The 22,360-nt window shown below is 38.3% G+C and overlaps 1 protein-coding gene across 1 annotated transcript in view; it reads right to left on the bottom strand.

The window, feature by feature from the left end:
* Positions 1 to 21,576, bottom strand: part of NCS1 (neuronal calcium sensor 1) — a 278,873-nt gene extending 257,297 nt beyond the window's left edge. The window contains exon 1 of the mRNA XM_053695406.1: positions 21,234 to 21,576. Within this exon, the coding sequence (XP_053551381.1) occupies positions 21,234 to 21,297 (64 nt within the window). The 5' untranslated portion in view covers positions 21,298 to 21,576. The remainder of the gene's footprint in view (positions 1 to 21,233) is intronic.
* Positions 21,577 to 22,360: the final 784 nt, after the last annotated feature.

Here is a 22,360-nt window from a genome sequence, read left to right as displayed (position 1 = left end):
AGAGGTAAAAAGTATATTAATATAACAGATAATGAGGCAGTCTGCAGAGGTTTAGATACAAGGTAGTCACAGAGGTAAAAAGTATATTAATATAACTGAGATAAGGGGCAGTCTGCAGAGGCTTAGATACAGGGTAATCACAGAGGTAAAAAGTATATTAATATAACTGAGATAAGGGGCAGTCTGCAGAGGCTTAGATACAAGGTAATCACAGAGGTAAAAAGTATATTAATATAACTGAGATAAGGGGCAGTCTGCAGAGGCTTAGATACAGGGTAATCACAGAGGTAAAAAGTGTATTAATATAACTGTGTTGGTTATACAAAACTGGGGAATGGTAAATAAAGGGACTATCTATCTTTTTAAACAATAACATTTTTGCTGATTACTATCCCTTTAAAGGGACATAAGACCCCAATGTTTCTTTCATGATTCAGACAGAGCATGCAATTTTTCCTCATTCTCTTGGTATCTTCTGTTGAAAAAAGCTTAGGAGTGTTCACGTGTCTGGAACAGTTTTACAATAATAATATCCATTTGCAAGAGCAGTATATGGCAGCACTATGTCCTGCTATATAGTGCTCCAGATGCTACCTAGATATCTCTCTAACACAGAAAGTAAATGTGATAGACGTAAATTAGAAACATGTTTTAAATTGTTAGGCTCTGTCTGATTCACAAAACAAAAACTATTTTTGGGTTTCATATCCCTTGAAGGACAATAAAACAACATTTCCCTTTTATTTTGCCTGCTTTTGCAGTAAATTACCTCTAAATATTGTTAGAATGTTTCAGGCTACCACACAGCAACTGCTCATGGCTCACGGCACAAACTCATTTAGACTCAGGAGTGTGCATGTGTCTTTAGCATTATATAGCAGTAGTGTTACATCACCATTATAGTGCTAGTAACACTTTTGAGCACTAGATGGAAGCAGCGATTGCAACAATGTATAACATTGTTGCAACTGTTACCACATAGTGCTCTGAACAAGTACAGAATTCTGAGACAACCTAGGTATGCTCTTCAATAAAGGATAACAAGAGTACAAAGTAAATTTGACAACGAAAGTAAAGTAGAAAGTTGGGGTTATTGTTTTTGTCTGTTTGAATTATGAAAGTTTAATTCTGAGTTTCACGACCATCTAATATCCTTAATGATTCTCAGTGTTTGAAAATGTTGATATATTTAAGGAAGTGGTTCGGCTGAAGAATTGTTTGCACCAGATGTTTGTTCTTCCTTGATGTACTCTGCATTTATAAATAATATGACCCTGGGGAGGTCTTAAACATATGCTTGTGCACTGCTGAGCTGGTCCTGAGCATGGCTGCTGATTGGCAGTTAGGTTCATATGCTCACCGGCTATATCCTGTTTAGGAACACCAATGCACTGCAGCTCTAAGACAGGACTCTGACACTGGCCCCAATTTATCAAAGTCTGGCGGACCTGATCCGACAGTGCGGATCAGGTCCGCAAGACCTCGCTGAATATGGCGAGCAATACACTCTCCGTATTCAGCATTGCACCAGCAGCTCACTAAAGCTTGATAGATATGCCCCTGTGTGTTTAATTCCTTTGCAAGCATTTTATTATTGGGCTACCATGTCCCATTAGAAGAAGTGGGAGAGACCGCATGTCCAGCCCATTGCTGAATGAGCCATAACTATACTCTGGCATGTAAGATGAAAGGGGGTGTATCACATATTTGTATCCCTTGAAATCAACCCTAGGCAGCTGCCTGTGTGAGATATATGGCCTGCCCAAGACCATCGCACTAGTTCACCTGTAACTCAAGCAGTGGTGTTTTAGTGCTGCTCATATCTGCTTCATATATTTCTTACAATCAGAGCCTAGGGGTGCACCCCCCTAGACATTATGTAATAAACACTAGGAGAGCATAAGAAGCCATAATGCATCAGGTGCTACTCTCAGGACCTGATGCACACACACACACATATATATAGGGCTCAAAATTTCCACTAGCCCACTAGCTATTGGCGAGTGGAAATGTAATGATGGCGAGTGAAAGTTAGTGAATGTTGAGTCTGAAGTCTGGTGGCATCTTGGAAGTAGCAAAGTTAGCACCTTGTATCTGCAGAATGTACATTCCTATTGCAGCACACATTTTGGTCTACTGTATGTGCTAAAACTATTATCTTAAAGGATATTATATATATTATATATCCACAAAAGTGCAAGGATATGTTATTCCTCTAGGGCTGTAGAGACCCCATTAGTGCTTAGACTGTTACTTCTGAGAGAGTAAACGGAGCAGAAAAAGTGGAGAAGAAGGTCGAGTTAAGAGACAATGGAGAAAAAAAAAAAGAGTAAAGAGTCAAGAGATGTGAGAGAGGGGAAAGAGAAAATATGGTCTGAGAGTTAGGAGAGAGGGTAAAGAGAGAGATTGAAGAGAGGAGGGGGGTTAAGAAAGATAGTTAAAGTGAAGGTAAACTTGAGCGTACTCCCTCCCCCCCGGCGTTCAGCCACTTTGCACAAACATCACGGCCCCGGGGGGGGGGAAACAGCAATTAGTTGATTGCAGATTCATCATCTGTCAATCAACTGAGGACTATGGCGGGAGGAGGAACGACGGTTATCGTTGCGGCATTAAAATGTAAAAATCTGTATAAATTAAAGATTTAAAGAATTAAAGTCTTCCTCATTTATTAAATGATATCCTATGACTTGAGCGAGTACGCTCAAGTTTACCTTCACTTTAAAAGCGAGAAGGGAGAGATAATAATTATTAAAAAAGATCTCAAGGTCAGCACTCTGTATTCCTCAGTTCAACAACTTCCTTTTTCTATCCAGCTGTTGTCTTCCCCATATCCTGGGTTCTGCTATGAACCTATTCTTGTTCATTTATTACTGTATGTAGCATTATTTCATTTGTTATGGTGTAAAATAACAACAATATTACAAAATGTCTAAACATATACAAAGAGGGGGTCAAGTAGTGGGTGTGGTGTGGGTGGGATTAGAAGTGGCGAGTAACATTTTGTCCTGGCTAGTAGCTTAGGACTTGAAATTTGGAGCCCTGTATTTATATATTTATATATATATATATATATATACACACACATATACAGGGAGTGCAGAATTATTAGGCAAATGAGTATTTTGACCACATCATCCTCTTTATGCATGTTGTCTTACTCCAAGCTGTATAGGCTCGAAAGCCTACTACCAATTAAGCATATTAGGTGATGTGCATCTCTGTAATGAGAAGGGGTGTGGTCTAATGACATCAACACCCTATATCAGGTGTGCATAATTATTAGGCAACTTCCTTTCCTTTGGCAAAATGGGTCAAAAGAAGGACTTGACAGGCTCAGAAAAGTCAAAAATAGTGAGATATCTTGCAGAGGGATGCAGCACTCTTAAAATTGCAAGGCTTCTGAAGCGTGATCATCGAACAATCAAGCGTTTCATTCAAAATAGTCAACAGGGTCGCAAGAAGCGTGTGGAAAAACCAAGGCGCAAAATAACTGCCCTTGAACTGAGAAAAGTCAAGCGTGCAGCTGCCAAGATGCCACTTGCCACCAGTTTGGCCATATTTCAGAGCTGCAACATCACTGGAGTGCCCAAAAGCACAAGGTGCGCAATACTCAGAGACATGGCCAAGGTAAGAAAGGCTGAAAGACGACCACCACTGAACAAGACACACAAGCTGAAACGTCAAGACTGGGCCAAGAAATATCTCAAGACTGATTTTTCTAAGGTTTTATGGACTGATGAAATGAGAGTGAGTCTTGATGGGCCAGATGGATGGGCCCGTGGCTGGATTGGTAAAGGGCAGAGAGCTCCAGTCCGACTCAGACGCCAGCAAGGTGAAGGTGGAGTACTGGTTTGGGCTGGTATCATCAAAGATGAGCTTGTGGGGCCTTTTCGGGTTGAGGATGGAGTCAAGCTCAACTCCCAGTCCTACTGCCAGTTTCTGGAAGACACCTTCTTCAAGCAGTGGTACAGGAAGAAGTCTGCATCCTTCAAGAAAAACATGATTTTCATGCAGGACAATGCTCCATCACACGCGTCCAAGTACTCCACAGCGTGGCTAGCAAGAAAGGGTATAAAAGAAGAAAATCTAATGACATGGCCTCCTTGTTCACCTGATCTGAACCCCATTGAGAACCTGTGGTCCATCATCAAATGTGAGATTTACAAGGAGGGAAAACAGTACACCTCTCTGAACAGTGTCTGGGAGGCTGTGGTTGCTGCTGCATGCAATGTTGATGGTGAACAGATCAAAACACTGACAGAATCCATGGATGGCAGGCTTTTGAGTGTCCTTGCAAAGAAAGGTGGCTATATTGGTCACTGATTTGTTTTTGTTTTGTTTTTGAATGTCAGAAATATTTGTGAATGTTGAGATGTTATATTGGTTTCACTGGTAAAAATAAATAATTGAAATGGGTATATATTTGTTTTTTGTTAAGTTGCCTAATAATTATGCACAGTAATAGTCACCTGCACACACAGATATCCCCCTAAAATAGCTAAAACTAAAAACAAACTAAAAACTACTTCCAAAAATATTCAGCTTTGATATTAATGAGTTTTTTGGGTTCATTGAGAACATGGTTGTTGTTCAATAATAAAATTAATCCTCAAAAATACAACTTGCCTAATAATTCTGCACTCCCTGTATGTATATATATATATATATATATATATATATATATATATATATATATATATATATATATATATATATATATATATATATACACACACACACACAGAGAAGTCCAGTGGGAACACTTGGGAACTGAGTTCCTGCACTATTTTTACAGGAGAAAGTTTCCCCCTGGACAGAGAACAGAAATACTTCAGTAAACACTGCTGCTGCTGGTGGTGGGTGGAGCTGGAGCACAGTCTGGTTAGAGGGATAGTGAGATCCTCTAGTAATGGGCAGTAACACTTTCTACAATACACTAAATGCAAGCAGAAATAGGACTATTGCACCTTAAGTGGGTGAGAATCTGTTTCAGAGGAGTCTGGAGTTGCTGTCAGACACAGAGGTCTCAGCCCTCCCTGGAGAGGAAGGAGGGTGTGAGAAACTGAAGCTAAGCTGGCTATGCACCATGTAATTTTTAAAACAAAGTATGGACACCCTAGATCTTGACATTAACCAACATGCGTTCATGTGTGTCTAGTTAGTTATTTTAAAGTTGTTTTAAAATGTTCAGTGTTTCACCAAAGAAAACGTGCTCATCAAGCAGGGAAGAGGCATGTCCTTCCAGCTTCCTGCTTTCTTTCTGATTGGAATTCCTTTTAGTTCTTCCAGAGATAGTTGGGATGAGATTTGTAAGGGAAATACACGTGTACGCACAAAGGAAAATAGTCCTTGCAATTAAAAGGTGTTTGTGAAACATCTTGTAGTAGGATAACCCAATTACTTTATTTTATACACCAATAGTATGTGCAGTTTATGTTGCTGTCTATGTCTAACAATTTATGGTCAGCAGGCCAGATTCTCTGCAGAATGCTGACCTGTGCAAGACAATGTATTTGCTGCAGACTCAGCCTTACTTGTTTCCTAAACGGCTCTTAGCTTTTTGGATTATTCAACATCATTTATATACAAATGCCCCATTCATGCGTTCTAAAAAGTGTGTGTCTGGCTTCTAGTATATATACATACATATATACTCATACACACACACATACACGCACACAAATAGACACACACACCGATCTGATATATCACTGCCTAATGCCTTTCGTGCACACAGCTATACAGTAGAGCCCGCGTCATGTTCCAGGGAACAGCATGAGACGTTGGCACAGCCCCCTGCCCACGCACACCAGGACACACACATGCACTCTGAAGGAGGGGAACTTCTACCAATGCCTTACGTGTCCTGATCTGCACAATGAGAAACAGTCCGTAGAAGGCAAAGACAAACTATAATTAATAAACAGTACTAATGGGCACAGATCCCCCATGTGCAATAAACAGACTACCTTACATTTACTTATAAATGCTCTTATTTAGTCAATGACATCTCAGCTCTCCTGTGTATAACTAATTGCCTGCATGATTCTGCAGGACTTAGTATTTATGTGATAGCCACCTGTCTCCAGAAAACACAAACATACATAATTCTGTCCCACTGGGGCTGCCGTACCCTCCAGCTAACAGGGAGCGCTGCATCCGATTTACTGTTATATTTGTGAACAGATGCAAAACTATTGATATATTAAAAACACTGTACAATAAAAAGCACTCTTAAAATGACAGCACCTTGAGAATGCTATCTATATTGTATATTTATGTGTAATAAAACAACTTTGCAATATACTTTCATTATTTATTTTGCTCTTTTTTCATGCAATTTATGTATGAAAATTGTGGATTTTGTAATTCTCAGAGCTGGAAATGCATCTGCTCACTCCTCAAGGCTAACCCTGCTACATATAAGTCTGATACATGAAGAAATGTTAGAGAGTAAGACAAATATACTCAATACCACAATGTATTATAGGACACAAATGCCAGTACCAAGTGATGATACATATTCTAATATATATATACACACACACACACACACTATATATATATATAGCATAGACTTATTAATAAATCATTTATTAAAGGGACAGTGTACCCTACATTTTTCTCCCCTTCAATTTGTTCCCAGTGATCGATTTTACCTGCTGGAGTGTATTAAATTGTTTTAAAATAGATCCTTTACCTTTATATTGGTATTTGAGCTAGCTGATTTTGCAGTGGCATCCCTACCTATACTGAAAGTTTCTATACTTAAAGGGATTATAAAACCCCAATTTTTCTTTCGTGATTCAAACAGAAAATACAATTTTACGCAACTTTCTAATTAACTTCTATAATCAAATTTTCTTTGTTTTCCTGTTATCCTTTGTTGAAAAGCAAGAAGGTAAGCTCACGAGTGTGCACTACATACTAAATTAGCAAGAGCAATAGATGGCAGCACTATTTTCTGTCATGTAGTGCTTCAGGCACGTGCACACTACCTATCTAGATATCTCTTCAACAAAAAAATAATGAGAACAAAGCAAATTTGATAATAGAAATTAATTGGAAACTTTTTTTTTTATTGTATTCTCTGAATCATGAAAGGAACATTTGGGGGTTTATGTCCTTTTAAGTATAGGCTATAGAAAAGCTGTGTAAACAATCCAGCAGAAGAAATGACACTCCCAATGGGAGGTAGGAGAGATAAGTAATAAAATGTTACATTTTCAATTGTTCTCTCTAAGGCCCTGATGAACGAAAGTGCTGCAAGGTGGCAATATATTCAAAAGGATCTAACGTGATGATGACAATGACGGAGAATCATTCAAAAGTGCTGTCATTGTTGTTTAAAGGCAGCATCGCTGAGCGGGGTTTTACTTTACATCACAATGGGTGGCAATGCTGGCGAAATATTCCAAGCAGCATCAGCACCGACAATGGCGATGTAAAGTAAAGGTTCCCTTTTAAATATCTAGCACCTAGCCTGATAGATATAACTAACCCTACACTACTTAACCCCCTAAACTGTCAATAGCCCACCGCTATAAACTTCCCAACCTATTAACCCCTAAACTGCCAATAGCCCACCGCTATAAACTTCCCAACCTATTAACCCCTAAACTGCCAATAGCCCACCGCTATAAACTTCCCAACCTATTAACCCCTAAACTGCCAATAGCCCACCGCTATAAACTTCCCAACCTATTAACCCCTAAACTGCCAATAGCCCACCGCTATAAACTTCCCAACCTATTAACCCCTAAACTGCCAATATCCCACCACATTAACCCCTACCTTGCTTAACCCCCTAAACTGCCAATAGCCCACCGCTATAAACTTCCCAACCTATTAACCCCTAAACTGCCAATATCCCACCGCATTAACCCCTACACTACTTAACCCCCTAAACTGCCAATAGCCCACCGCTATAAACTTCCCAACCTATTAACCCCTAAACTGCCAATATCCCAGCGCAATAAACTTCCTAACCTATTAACCCCTAAACTGCCAATATCCCAGGCAGCGCAATAAACCCTACACTACTTACCCCTATAATACAAATAGCCATCCACGATAAACTTCCTAACCTATTAACCCCTAAACCGCTAATAGCAAACCGCAAACACCCCCTACACTACTTAAATCCTATACCGCCAATAGCCTACCTCAAACTGAATAAACTACATTTATTATTGACGGCCAGGCTAGCCACGCGTACCTTAGTATTTATTATAGAGTGCCGGTCTAGCCATGCGTATATCTAGTGTACCTCAGTATTTATTATAAAGTGTCAGGCTAGCCACGCGTACGTCTAGTGTACCTTAGTATTTATTATAGAGTGCCGGGCTAGCCACACGTACATCTAGTGTACCTTAGTATTTATTATAAAGTGTCAGGCTAGCCACGCTTACATCTAGTGTACCTTAGTATTTATTATAAAATGCTGGGCTAGCCACGCGTACATCTAGTGTACCTTAGTATTTATTATAGAGTGCCGGGCTAGCCACACGTACATCTAGTGTACCTTAGTATTTATTATAAAGTGTCAGGCTAGCCACGCTTACATCTAGTGTACCTTAGTATTTATTATAAAATGCTGGGCTAGCCACGCGTACATCTAGTGTACCTTAGTATTTATTATAAAGTGTCAGGCTAGCCACGTGTACATCTAGTGTACCTTAGTATTTATTATAGACCATGGGGCTAGCCACGTGTACGTCTAGTATACCATAGTATTTATTATAGACCATGGGGCTAGCCACCTGTACATCTAGTGTACCTTAATATTTATTAGAAATTGCCAGCCTAGCCACGTGTACGTCTAGTATACCATAGTATTTATTATAGAGTGCCGGGCTAGCCACGCGTATATCTAGTGTACCTTAGTATTTCTTATAGACCACGGGGCTAGCCACGCGTACATCTAGAGTATCTTAGTATTTATTATAGAGTGCCGAGCTAGCCACGCGTACATCTAGTGTACCTTAGTATTTATCATAGAGTGCCGGGCTAGCCACGCATACAACTAGTGTACCTTAGTATTTATTATAGACCACGGGGATAGCCACGCGTACGTCTAGTGTACCTTAGTATTTATTATAGACCACGGGGCTAGCCACGCATACGTCTAGTGTACCGTAGTATTTATTATAGACTGCCAGGCTAGCCACGCGTACATCTAGTGTACCATAGTATTTATTATAGAGTGCCGGGCTACCCACACGTACATCTAGTGTGCCTTAGTATTTGTTATAGAGTGCCGGGCTAGCCACGCATACAACTAGTGTACCTTAGTATTTATTATAGAACACAGGGCTAGCCACGCGTACGTCTAGTGTACCTTAGTATTTATTATAGACCACGGGGCTAGCCACGCGTACGTCTAGTGTACCTTAGTATTTATTATAGACTGCCAGGCTAGCCACGCCTACATCTAGTGTACCTTAGTATTTATTATAGAGTGTCGGGCTACCCACACGTACATCTAGTGTGCCTTAGTATTTATTATAGAGTGCCAGGCTAGCCACGCATACAACTAGTGTACCTTAGTATTTATTATAGAACACAGGGCTAGCCACGCGTACGTCTAGTGTACCTTAGTATTTATTATAGAACACAGGGCTAGCCACGCGTACCTCTAGTGTACCTTAGTATCTATTATAAAGTGCCGGGCTAGCCACACGTACGTCCTGTGTACCTTAGCATTTATTATAGACCACAGGGCTAGCCACATGTATGTCTAATGTACTTTAGTATTTATTATAGAGTGCCAGGCTAGCCACGAGTATGTCCTGTGTACCTTAGTATTTATTATAGAGTGCCGGGCTAGCCACGTGTACATCTAGTGTACCTTAGTCTTTATTATTGAGTGCCAGGCAAGCCACGAGTATGTCCTGTGTACCTTAGTATTTCTTATAGACCACAGGGCTAGCCATGCGTATATCTAGTGTAGCTTAGTATTTATAATAAAGTGCTGGGCTAGACACGCGTATGTTGTAGATACATACACACACAGCACTATATACACACTAGTTACATTAGTGATATAGACTAGTACAGCACACCAGTTACATTAGTAACATAGACTAGTACAGCACTATAGACACACCAGTTACATTAGTGATATAGACTAGTCCAGCACTATAGACACACCAGTTACATTAGTGATATAGACTAGTCCAGCACTACAGACACACCAGTTACATTAGTGATATAGACTAGTCCAGCACTATATACACATCAGTTACATTAGTGATATAGACTAGTACAGCACTATATACACATCAGTTACATTAGTGATATAGACTAGTCCAGCACTATAGACACACCGGTTACATTAGTGATATAGACTAGTACAGCACTATAGACACACCAGTTACATTAGTGATATAGACTAGAACAGCACTATATACACACCAGTTACATTAGTAATATAGACTAGTACAGCACTATATATACCCACCAGTTACATTAGTGATATAGACTAGTCCAGCACTATAGACACACCGGTTACATTAGTGATATAGACTAGTACAGCACTATAGACACACCAGTTACATTAGTGATATAGACTAGAACAGCACTATATACACACCAGTTACATTAGTAATATAGACTAGTACAGCACTATATATACACACCAGTTACATTAGTGATATAGACTAGTACAGCACTATAGACACACCAGTTACATTAGTGATATAGAGTAGCCCAGCACTATATACACACCAGTTACATTAGTGATATAGACTAGTCCAGCACTATATACACACCAGTTACATTAGTGATATAGACTAGTACAGCACTATAGACACACCAGTTACATTAGTGATATAGACTAGTACAGCATTATATACACATCAGTTACATTAGTGATATAGACTAGTGCAGCACTATATACACACTAGTTACATTAGTGATATAGACAAGTACAGCACTATATACACACCAGTTACATTAGTAATATAGACTAGTAGAGCACTATAGACACACCAGTTACATTAGTGATAGACAAGTCCAGCACTATATACACACCAGTTACATTAGTAATATAGACTAGTGCAGCACTATATACACACCAGTTACATTAGTGATAGACAAGTCCAGCACTATATACACACCAGTTACATTAGTGATATAGACTAGTACAGCACTATATACACACCAGTTACATTAGTGATATAGACTAGTGCAGCACTATAGACACACCAGTTACATTAGTGATATAGACTAGTACAGCACTGTATACACATCAGTTACATTAGTGATATAGACTAGTGCAGCACTACACATAAGTTACATTAGAGATATAGACTAGTACAGCACTATAGACACACCAGTTACATTAGTGATACAGACTAGTGCAGCACTATATACACATCAGTTACATTAGTGATATAGACTAGTGCAGCACTATATACACACCAGTTACATTAGTGATATAGACTAGTACAGCACTATATACACACCAGTTACATTAGTAATATAGACTAGTAGAGCACTATAGACACACCAGTTACATTAGTGATAGACAAGTCCAGCACTATATACACACCAGTTACATTAGTAATATAGACTAGTGCAGCACTATATACACACCAGTTATATTAGTGATAGACAAGTCCAGCACTATATACACACCAGTTACATTAGTGATATAGACTAGTACAGCACTATATACACACCAGTTACATTAGTGATATAGACTAGTGCAGCACTATATACACACCAGTTACATTAGTGATATAGACTAGTACAGCACTATATACACACCAGTTACATTAGTAATATAGACTAGTAGAGCACTATAGACACACCAGTTACATTAGTGATAGACAAGTCCAGCACTATATACACACCAGTTACATTAGTAATATAGACTAGTGCAGAACTATATACACACCAGTTACATTAGTGATACAGACTAGTCCAGAACTATAGACACACCAGTTACATTAGTGATATAGACTAGTGCAGCACTATAGACACACCAGTTACATTAGTGATATAGACTAGTACAGCACTATATATACACACGAGTTACATTAGAGATATAGACTAGAACAGCACTATATACACAGTAGTTACATTAGTGATATAGACTAGTACAGCACTGTATACACATCAGTTACATTAGTGATATAGACTAGTGCAGCACTACACATCAGTTACATTAGAGATATAGACTAGTACAGCACTATAGACACACCAGTTACATTAGTGATATAGACTAGTACAGCACTATATATACACACCAGTTACATTAGTGATACAGACTAGTACAGCACTATATATACACACCAGTTACATTAGTGATACAGACTAGTACAGCACTATATATACACTACACACCAGTTACATTAGTGATATAGACTAGTACAGCACTATATATACACACCAGTTACATTAGTGATACAGACTAGCCCAGCACTATATACACACCAGTTACATTAGTTATATAGACTAGTGCAGCACTATAGACACACCAGTTACATTAGTGATATAGACTGGTACAGCACTATATATATACACACCAGTTACATTAGAGATATAGACTAGTACAGCACTATATATACACACCAGTTACATTAGTGACATAGACTAGTACAGCACTATATACACACCAGTTACATTAGTGATATAGACTAGTACAGCACTATATATACACACCAGTTACATTAGTGATATAGACTAGTACAGCACTATATATACACACCAGTTACATTAGAGATATAGACTAGTACAGCACTATATACACACCAGTTACATTAGTGATATAGATTAGTGCAGCACTATATACACACCAGTTACATTAGTGATACAGACTAGCCCAGCACTATATACACAGTAGTTACATTAGTGATATAGACTAGTACAGCACTATATACACACCAGTTACATTAGTTATATAGACTAGTACAGCACTATATATACACACCAGTTACATTAGTGATATAGACTAGTACAGCACTATATATACACACACCAGTTACATTAGTGATATAGACTAGCCCAGCACTATATACACACCAGTTACATTAGTTATATAGACTAGTGCAGCACTATAGACACACCAGTTACATTAGTGATATAGACTAGTACAGCACTATATATACACACCAGTTACATTAGAGATATAGACTAGTACAGCACTATATACACACCAGTTACATTAGTGATATAGATTAGTGCAGCACTATATACACACCAGTTACATTAGTGATACAGACTAGTGCAGCACTATATACACACCAGTTACATTAGTGATATAGACTAGCCCAGCACTATATACACATCAGTTACATTAGTGATATAGACTACTACAGCACTACAGACACACCAGTTACATTAGTGATACAGACTAGCCCAGCACTATATACACACCAGTTACATTAGTGATATAGACTAGTGCAGCACTATATACACATCAGTTACATTAGTGATATAGACTAGTACAGCACTATATACACACCAGTTACATTAGTGATATAGACTAGTACAGCACTATATATACACACCAGTTACATTAGTGATATAGACTAGCCCAGCACTATATACACACCAGTTACATTAGTGATATAGACTAGCCCAGCACTATATACACACCAGTTACATTAGTTATATAGACTAGTGCAGCACTAAATACACACCAGTTACATTAGTGATATAGACTAGTACAGCACTATATATACACACCAGTTACATTAGAGATATAGACTAGTACAGCACTATATACACACCAGTTACATTAGTGATACAGACTAGTACAGCACTATATACACACCAGTTACATTAGTGATACAGACTAGTACAGCACTATATACACACCAGTTACATTAGTGATACAGACTAGCCCAGCACTATATACACACCAGTTACATTAGTGATATAGATTAGTACAGCACTATATACACACCAGTTACATTAGTGATACAGACTAGTACAGCACTATATACACACCAGTTACATTAGTGATACAGACTAGTACAGCACTATATACACACCAGTTACATTAGTGATACAGACTAGCCCAGCACTATATACACATCAGTTACATTAGTGATATAGATTAGTACAGCACTATATACACACCAGTTACATTAGTGATACAGACTAGTACAGCACTATATACACACCAGTTACATTAGTGATACAGACTAGCCCAGCACTATATACACACCAGTTACATTAGTGATACAGACTAGCCCAGCACTATATACACATCAGTTACATTAGTGATATAGATTAGTGCAGCACTATATACACACCAGTTACATTAGTGATACAGACTAGCCCAGCACTATATACACATCAGTTACATTAGTGATATAGATTAGTGCAGCACTATATACACACCAGTTACATTAGTGATACAGACTAGCCCAGCACTATATACACACCAGTTACATTAGTGATATAGATTAGTACAGCACTATATACACACCAGTTACATTAGTGATACAGACTAGTACAGCACTATATACACACCAGTTACATTAGTGATACAGACTAGTACAGCACTATATACACACCAGTTACATTAGTGATACAGACTAGTACAGCACTATATACACACCAGTTACATTAGTGATATAGATTAGTACAGCACTATATACACACCAGTTACATTAGTGATACAGACTAGTACAGCACTATATACACACCAGTTACATTAGTGATACAGACTAGCCCAGCACTATATACACACCAGTTACATTAGTGATACAGACTAGCCCAGCACTATATACACATCAGTTACATTAGTGATATAGATTAGTGCAGCACTATATACACACCAGTTACATTAGTGATACAGATTAGCCCAGCACTATATACACATCAGTTACATTAGTGATATAGACTAGTACAGCACTATATATACACACCAGTTACATTAGAGATATAGACTAGTACAGCACTATATACACACCAGTTACATTAGTGATATAGATTAGTGCAGCACTATATACACACCAGTTACATTAGTGATACAGACTAGTGCAGCACTATATACACACCAGTTACATTAGTGATATAGACTAGCCCAGCACTATATACACATCAGTTACATTAGTGATATAGACTACTACAGCACTACAGACACACCAGTTACATTAGTGATACAGACTAGCCCAGCACTATATACACACCAGTTACATTAGTGATATAGACTAGTGCAGCACTATATACACATCAGTTACATTAGTGATATAGACTAGTACAGCACTATATACACACCAGTTACATTAGTGATATAGACTAGTACAGCACTATATATACACACCAGTTACATTAGTGATATAGACTAGCCCAGCACTATATACACACCAGTTACATTAGTGATATAGACTAGCCCAGCACTATATACACACCAGTTACATTAGTTATATAGACTAGTGCAGCACTAAATACACACCAGTTACATTAGTGATATAGACTAGTACAGCACTATATATACACACCAGTTACATTAGAGATATAGACTAGTACAGCACTATATACACACCAGTTACATTAGTGATATAGATTAGTACAGCACTATATACACACCAGTTACATTAGTGATACAGACTAGTACAGCACTATATACACACCAGTTACATTAGTGATACAGACTAGTACAGCACTATATACACACCAGTTACATTAGTGATACAGACTAGTACAGCACTATATACACACCAGTTACATTAGTGATACAGACTAGCCCAGCACTATATACACACCAGTTACATTAGTGATATAGATTAGTACAGCACTATATACACACCAGTTACATTAGTGATACAGACTAGTACAGCACTATATACACACCAGTTACATTAGTGATACAGACTAGTACAGCACTATATACACACCAGTTACATTAGTGATACAGACTAGCCCAGCACTATATACACATCAGTTACATTAGTGATATAGATTAGTACAGCACTATATACACACCAGTTACATTAGTGATACAGACTAGTACAGCACTATATACACACCAGTTACATTAGTGATACAGACTAGCCCAGCACTATATACACACCAGTTACATTAGTGATACAGACTAGCCCAGCACTATATACACATCAGTTACATTAGTGATATAGATTAGTGCAGCACTATATACACACCAGTTACATTAGTGATACAGACTAGCCCAGCACTATATACACATCAGTTACATTAGTGATATAGATTAGTGCAGCACTATATACACACCAGTTACATTAGTGATACAGACTAGCCCAGCACTATATACACACCAGTTACATTAGTGATATAGATTAGTACAGCACTATATACACACCAGTTACATTAGTGATACAGACTAGTACAGCACTATATACACACCAGTTACATTAGTGATACAGACTAGTACAGCACTATATACACACCAGTTACATTAGTGATACAGACTAGTACAGCACTATATACACACCAGTTACATTAGTGATATAGATTAGTACAGCACTATATACACACCAGTTACATTAGTGATACAGACTAGTACAGCACTATATACACACCAGTTACATTAGTGATACAGACTAGCCCAGCACTATATACACACCAGTTACATTAGTGATACAGACTAGCCCAGCACTATATACACATCAGTTACATTAGAGATATAGACTAGTACAGCACTATATACACACCAGTTACATTAGTGATACAGACTAGCCCAGCACTATATACACACCAGTTACATTAGTGATATAGATTAGTACAGCACTATATACACACCAGTTACATTAGTGATACAGACTAGTACAGCACTATATACACACCAGTTACATTAGTGATACAGACTAGTACAGCACTATATACACACCAGTTACATTAGTGATACAGACTAGTACAGCACTATATACACACCAGTTACATTAGTGATACAGACTAGTACAGCACTATATACACACCAGTTACATTAGTGATATAGATTAGTACAGCACTATATACACACCAGTTACATTAGTGATACAGACTAGTACAGCACTATATACACACCAGTTACATTAGTGATACAGACTAGCCCAGCACTATATACACACCAGTTACATTAGTGATACAGACTAGCCCAGCACTATATACACATCAGTTACATTAGTGATATAGATTAGTGCAGCACTATATACACACCAGTTACATTAGTGATACAGATTAGCCCAGCACTATATACACATCAGTTACATTAGTGATATAGATTAGTGCAGCACTATATACACACCAGTTACATTAGTGATACAGACTAGCCCAGCACTATATACACATCAGTTACATTAGTGATATAGACTAGTCCAGCACTATATACACACCAGTTACATTAGTGATATAGACTAGTCCAGCACTATATACACACCAGTTACATTAGTGATATAGACTAGCCCAGCACTATATACACACCAGTTACATTAGTGATATAGACTAGTACAGCACTATATATACACACCAGTTACATTAGTGATATAGACTAGTACAGCACTATATACACACCAGTTACATTAGTGATATAGATTAGTGCAGCACTATATATACACACCAGTTACATTAGTGATATAGACTAGTACAGCACTATATATACACACCAGTTACATTAGTGATATAGACTAGTACAGCACTATAGACACACCAGTTACATTAGTGATATAGACTAGTACAGCACTATATATACACACCAGTTACATTAGAGATATAGACTAGTACAGCACTATATACACACCGGTTACATTAGTGATATAGACTAGTACAGCACTATATATACACACCAGTTACATTAGTGATATAGATTAGTGCAGCACTATATACACACCAGTTACATTAGTGATATAGATTAGTGCAGCACTATATACACACACCAGTTACATTAGTGATATAGACTAGTACAGCACTCTAGACACACCAGTTACATTAGTGATATAGACTAGTACAGCACTATATATACACACCAGTTACATTAGTGATACAGACTAGTACAGCACTATATACACATCAGTTACATTAGTGATACAGACTAGCCCAGCACTATATACACATCAGTAACATTAGTGATATAGACTAGTCCAGCACTATATACACATCAGTTACATTAGTGATACAGACTAGCCCAGCACTATATACACACCAGTTACATTAGTGATATAGACTAGTGCAGAACTATATACACACCAGTTACATTAGAGATATAGACTAGTACAGAACTATATACACACCAGTTACATTAGTGATACAGACTAGTCCAGCACTATATACACACCAGTTACATTAGTGATACAGACTAGCCCAGCACTATATACACACCAGTTACATTAGTGATACAGACTAGCCCAGCACTATATACACATCAGTTACATTAGTGATATAGATTAGTGCAGCACTATATACACACCAGTTACATTAGTGATACAGATTAGCCCAGCACTATATACACATCAGTTACATTAGTGATATAGATTAGTGCAGCACTATATACACACCAGTTACATTAGTGATACAGACTAGCCCAGCACTATATACACATCAGTTACATTAGTGATATAGACTAGTCCAGCACTATATACACACCAGTTACATTAGTGATATAGACTAGTCCAGCACTATATACACACCAGTTACATTAGTGATATAGACTAGCCCAGCACTATATACACACCAGTTACATTAGTGATATAGACTAGTACAGCACTATATATACACACCAGTTACATTAGTGATATAGACTAGTACAGCACTATATACACACCAGTTACATTAGTGATATAGATTAGTGCAGCACTATATATACACACCAGTTACATTAGTGATATAGACTAGTACAGCACTATATATACACACCAGTTACATTAGTGATATAGACTAGTACAGCACTATAGACACACCAGTTACATTAGTGATATAGACTAGTACAGCACTATATATACACACCAGTTACATTAGAGATATAGACTAGTACAGCACTATATACACACCGGTTACATTAGTGATATAGACTAGTACAGCACTATATATACACACCAGTTACATTAGTGATATAGATTAGTGCAGCACTATATACACACCAGTTACATTAGTGATATAGATTAGTGCAGCACTATATACACACACCAGTTACATTAGTGATATAGACTAGTACAGCACTCTAGACACACCAGTTACATTAGTGATATAGACTAGTACAGCACTATATATACACACCAGTTACATTAGTGATACAGACTAGTACAGCACTATATACACATCAGTTACATTAGTGATACAGACTAGCCCAGCACTATATACACATCAGTAACATTAGTGATATAGACTAGTCCAGCACTATATACACATCAGTTACATTAGTGATACAGACTAGCCCAGCACTATATACACACCAGTTACATTAGTGATATAGACTAGTGCAGAACTATATACACACCAGTTACATTAGAGATATAGACTAGTACAGAACTATATACACACCAGTTACATTAGTGATACAGACTAGTCCAGCACTATATACACACCAGTTACATTAGTGATACAGACTAGCCCAGCACTATATACACACCAGTTACATTAGTGATATAGACTAGTGCAGAACTATATACACACCAGTTACATTAGAGATATAGACTAGCCCAGCACTATAGACACACCAGTTACATTAGTGATACAGACTAGCCCAGCACTATATACACACCAGTTACATTAGTGATACAGACTAGCCCAGCACTATAGACACACCAGTTACATTAGTGATACAGACTAGTCCAGCACTATATACACATCAGTTACATTAGTGATACAGACTAGTCCAGCACTATAGACACATCAGTTACATTAGTGATATAGACTAGTGCAGAACTATATACACACCAGTTACATTAGTGATACAGACTAGCCCAGCACTATATACACACCAGTTACATTAGTGATACAGACTAGCCCAGCACTATATACACATCAGTTACATTAGTGATACAGACTAGCCCAGCACTATATACACACCAGTTACATTAGTGATACAGACTAGCCCAGCACTATATACACATCAGTTACATTAGTGATACAGACTAGTACAGCACTATATACACACCAGTTACATTAGTGATACAGACTAGCCCAGCACTATATACACACCAGTTACATTAGTGATACAGACTAGTCCAGCACTATATACACACCAGTTACATTAGTGATATAGACTAGTACAGCACTATATACACACCAGTTACATTAGTGATATAGACTAGTACAGCACTATATACACATCAGTTACATTAGTGATACAGACTAGTCCAGCACTATATACACACCAGTTACATTAGTGATACAGACTAGTCCAGCACTATATACACATCAGTTACATTAGTGATATAGACTAGTACAGCACTATATATACACACCAGTTACATTAGTGATACAGACTAGCCCAGCACTATATACACACCAGTTACATTAGTGATATAGACTAGTCCAGCACTATATACACACCAGTTACATTAGTGATATAGACTAGTACAGCACTATATATACACCAGTTACATTAGTGATATAGACTAGTACAGCACTATATATACACATCAGTTACATTAGTGATATAGACTAGTACAGCACTATATATACACACCAGTTACATTAGTGATACAGACTAGTCCAGCACTATATACACACCAGTTACATTAGTGATATAGACTAGTACAGCACTATATATACACACCAGTTACATTAGTGATACAGACTAGTACAGCACTATATACACACCAGTTACATTAGTGATATAGACTAGTACAGCACTATATACACACCAGTTACATTAGTGATATAGACTAGTACAGCACTATATACACACCAGTTACATTAGTGATATAGACTAGTCCAGCACTATAGACACACCAGTTACATTAGTGATATAGACTAGTCCAGCACTATATACACACCAGTTACATTAGTGATATAGACTAGTCCAGCACTATAGACACACCAGTTACATTAGTGATATAGACCAGTACAGCACTATATACACATCAGTTACATTAGTGATACAGACTAGCCCAGCACTATATACACACCAGTTACATTAGTGATTAAATCTTTCTCTACAAAGGGATAATGATGATTGCTCTAACAGGCCAAGTCTCTTCATGTTTCTTTGTTGTGTTAACACCCTCCCTCCTGCACACACCCACCTCTGTAGCCCTTGGCTACCAATCTGTGTAGAAGCCACAAGTCTCAGGCTCTGTGCACCTCTAGCAGATACTCACAGTACGTTTTCCTGGTCAGTTCTTCCACCACTTCTGGCTTCAGCTTGCTGTTGGATTTCCCCATTGTTCGCAGCCCTTTCTCCTCTGATGGTTAATTCATGAATCACAACCTCCAGTGAGGATCCCAGGCCCTCCCTGCCTCCCCTGTCCCGCCCTGGCAGCAGTGTGTACTGGCTGTGGGACCCTCTATTGTCTGCCCCTGCAGTTCAGGTTTCACTCCAGCTCTTTGATGCACTGAGGCCCAGAGCTGTTGCCTCCCCCTGCTGCCTTCCTGAGAGCTGCGCTTCTGTGGTTGTCCCTAGTTACTCGCCAGCAGCCTCACACATGCCTGATCCTCCCTCTGTGTCTCATTCACTGCTGCCTGGTCCTCCCTCTGTGTTTCATTCACTGCTCCTCCCTCTGTCTCATTCACTGCTGCCTCCTCTTATGACACACAGGGTACAGCCCAGCACCTCCCTGCTATACCCTCTGCAATAATGCAGAGAGGAGCTTCTTTCTTTCCTCACAATCCTTATTTATTTATTTTGTCAATTTGTTGCAATTATTTGTACCGAATATTAGTCACAGTAGGTTACACTGTTAACCTCTCTTAAATGGATTTGACCTGTGCTTAAAGGCATGAACACATTCTCTATGTTATTAGAATATAAAAACATAACCAAAGATAAAAGCCATAATGCATAATTATTGTTTGGATCATGCAAAATAAGGAGAGTTTGTATGTGTTGTGTGTGTCTGTAAGAGTCTGCCTGTAAGAGTGTGTGTGTGTCTTGAAGTGTGTATGTGTTGAGTGTGTCTGTCTGTAAGAGTGTGTGTGTGTCTGGAAGTGTGTATGTGTTGTGTGTGCGTGTCTGTAAGAATGTGAGTGTCTGTAAAAGTGTGTGTATGTGTGTCTGGGAGTGTGTATGTATTGTGTGTGAGTGTCTGTAAGAGTTTGTGTGTCTGTAAGAGTGTGAGTGTCTGTAAGAGTGTGTGTGAGTGTCTGCAAGAGTTTGTGTGTCTGTAAGAGTGTGAGTGTCTGTAAGAGTGTGTGTGTGTGGAAGTGTGTATGTGTTGTGTGTGAGTGTCTGTAAGAGTGTGTGTGTCTGGAAGTGTGTATGTGTTGTGTGCGAGTGTCTGTAAGAGTG

This window comes from Bombina bombina, chromosome 12 (assembly GCF_027579735.1).
Source record: "Bombina bombina isolate aBomBom1 chromosome 12, aBomBom1.pri, whole genome shotgun sequence".
In the NCBI taxonomy this organism is placed as follows: domain Eukaryota; kingdom Metazoa; phylum Chordata; class Amphibia; order Anura; family Bombinatoridae; genus Bombina; species Bombina bombina.
The sequence above is the reverse complement of the archived record's forward strand: the minus strand, read 5'-3'. Positions and strand labels throughout refer to the sequence as shown.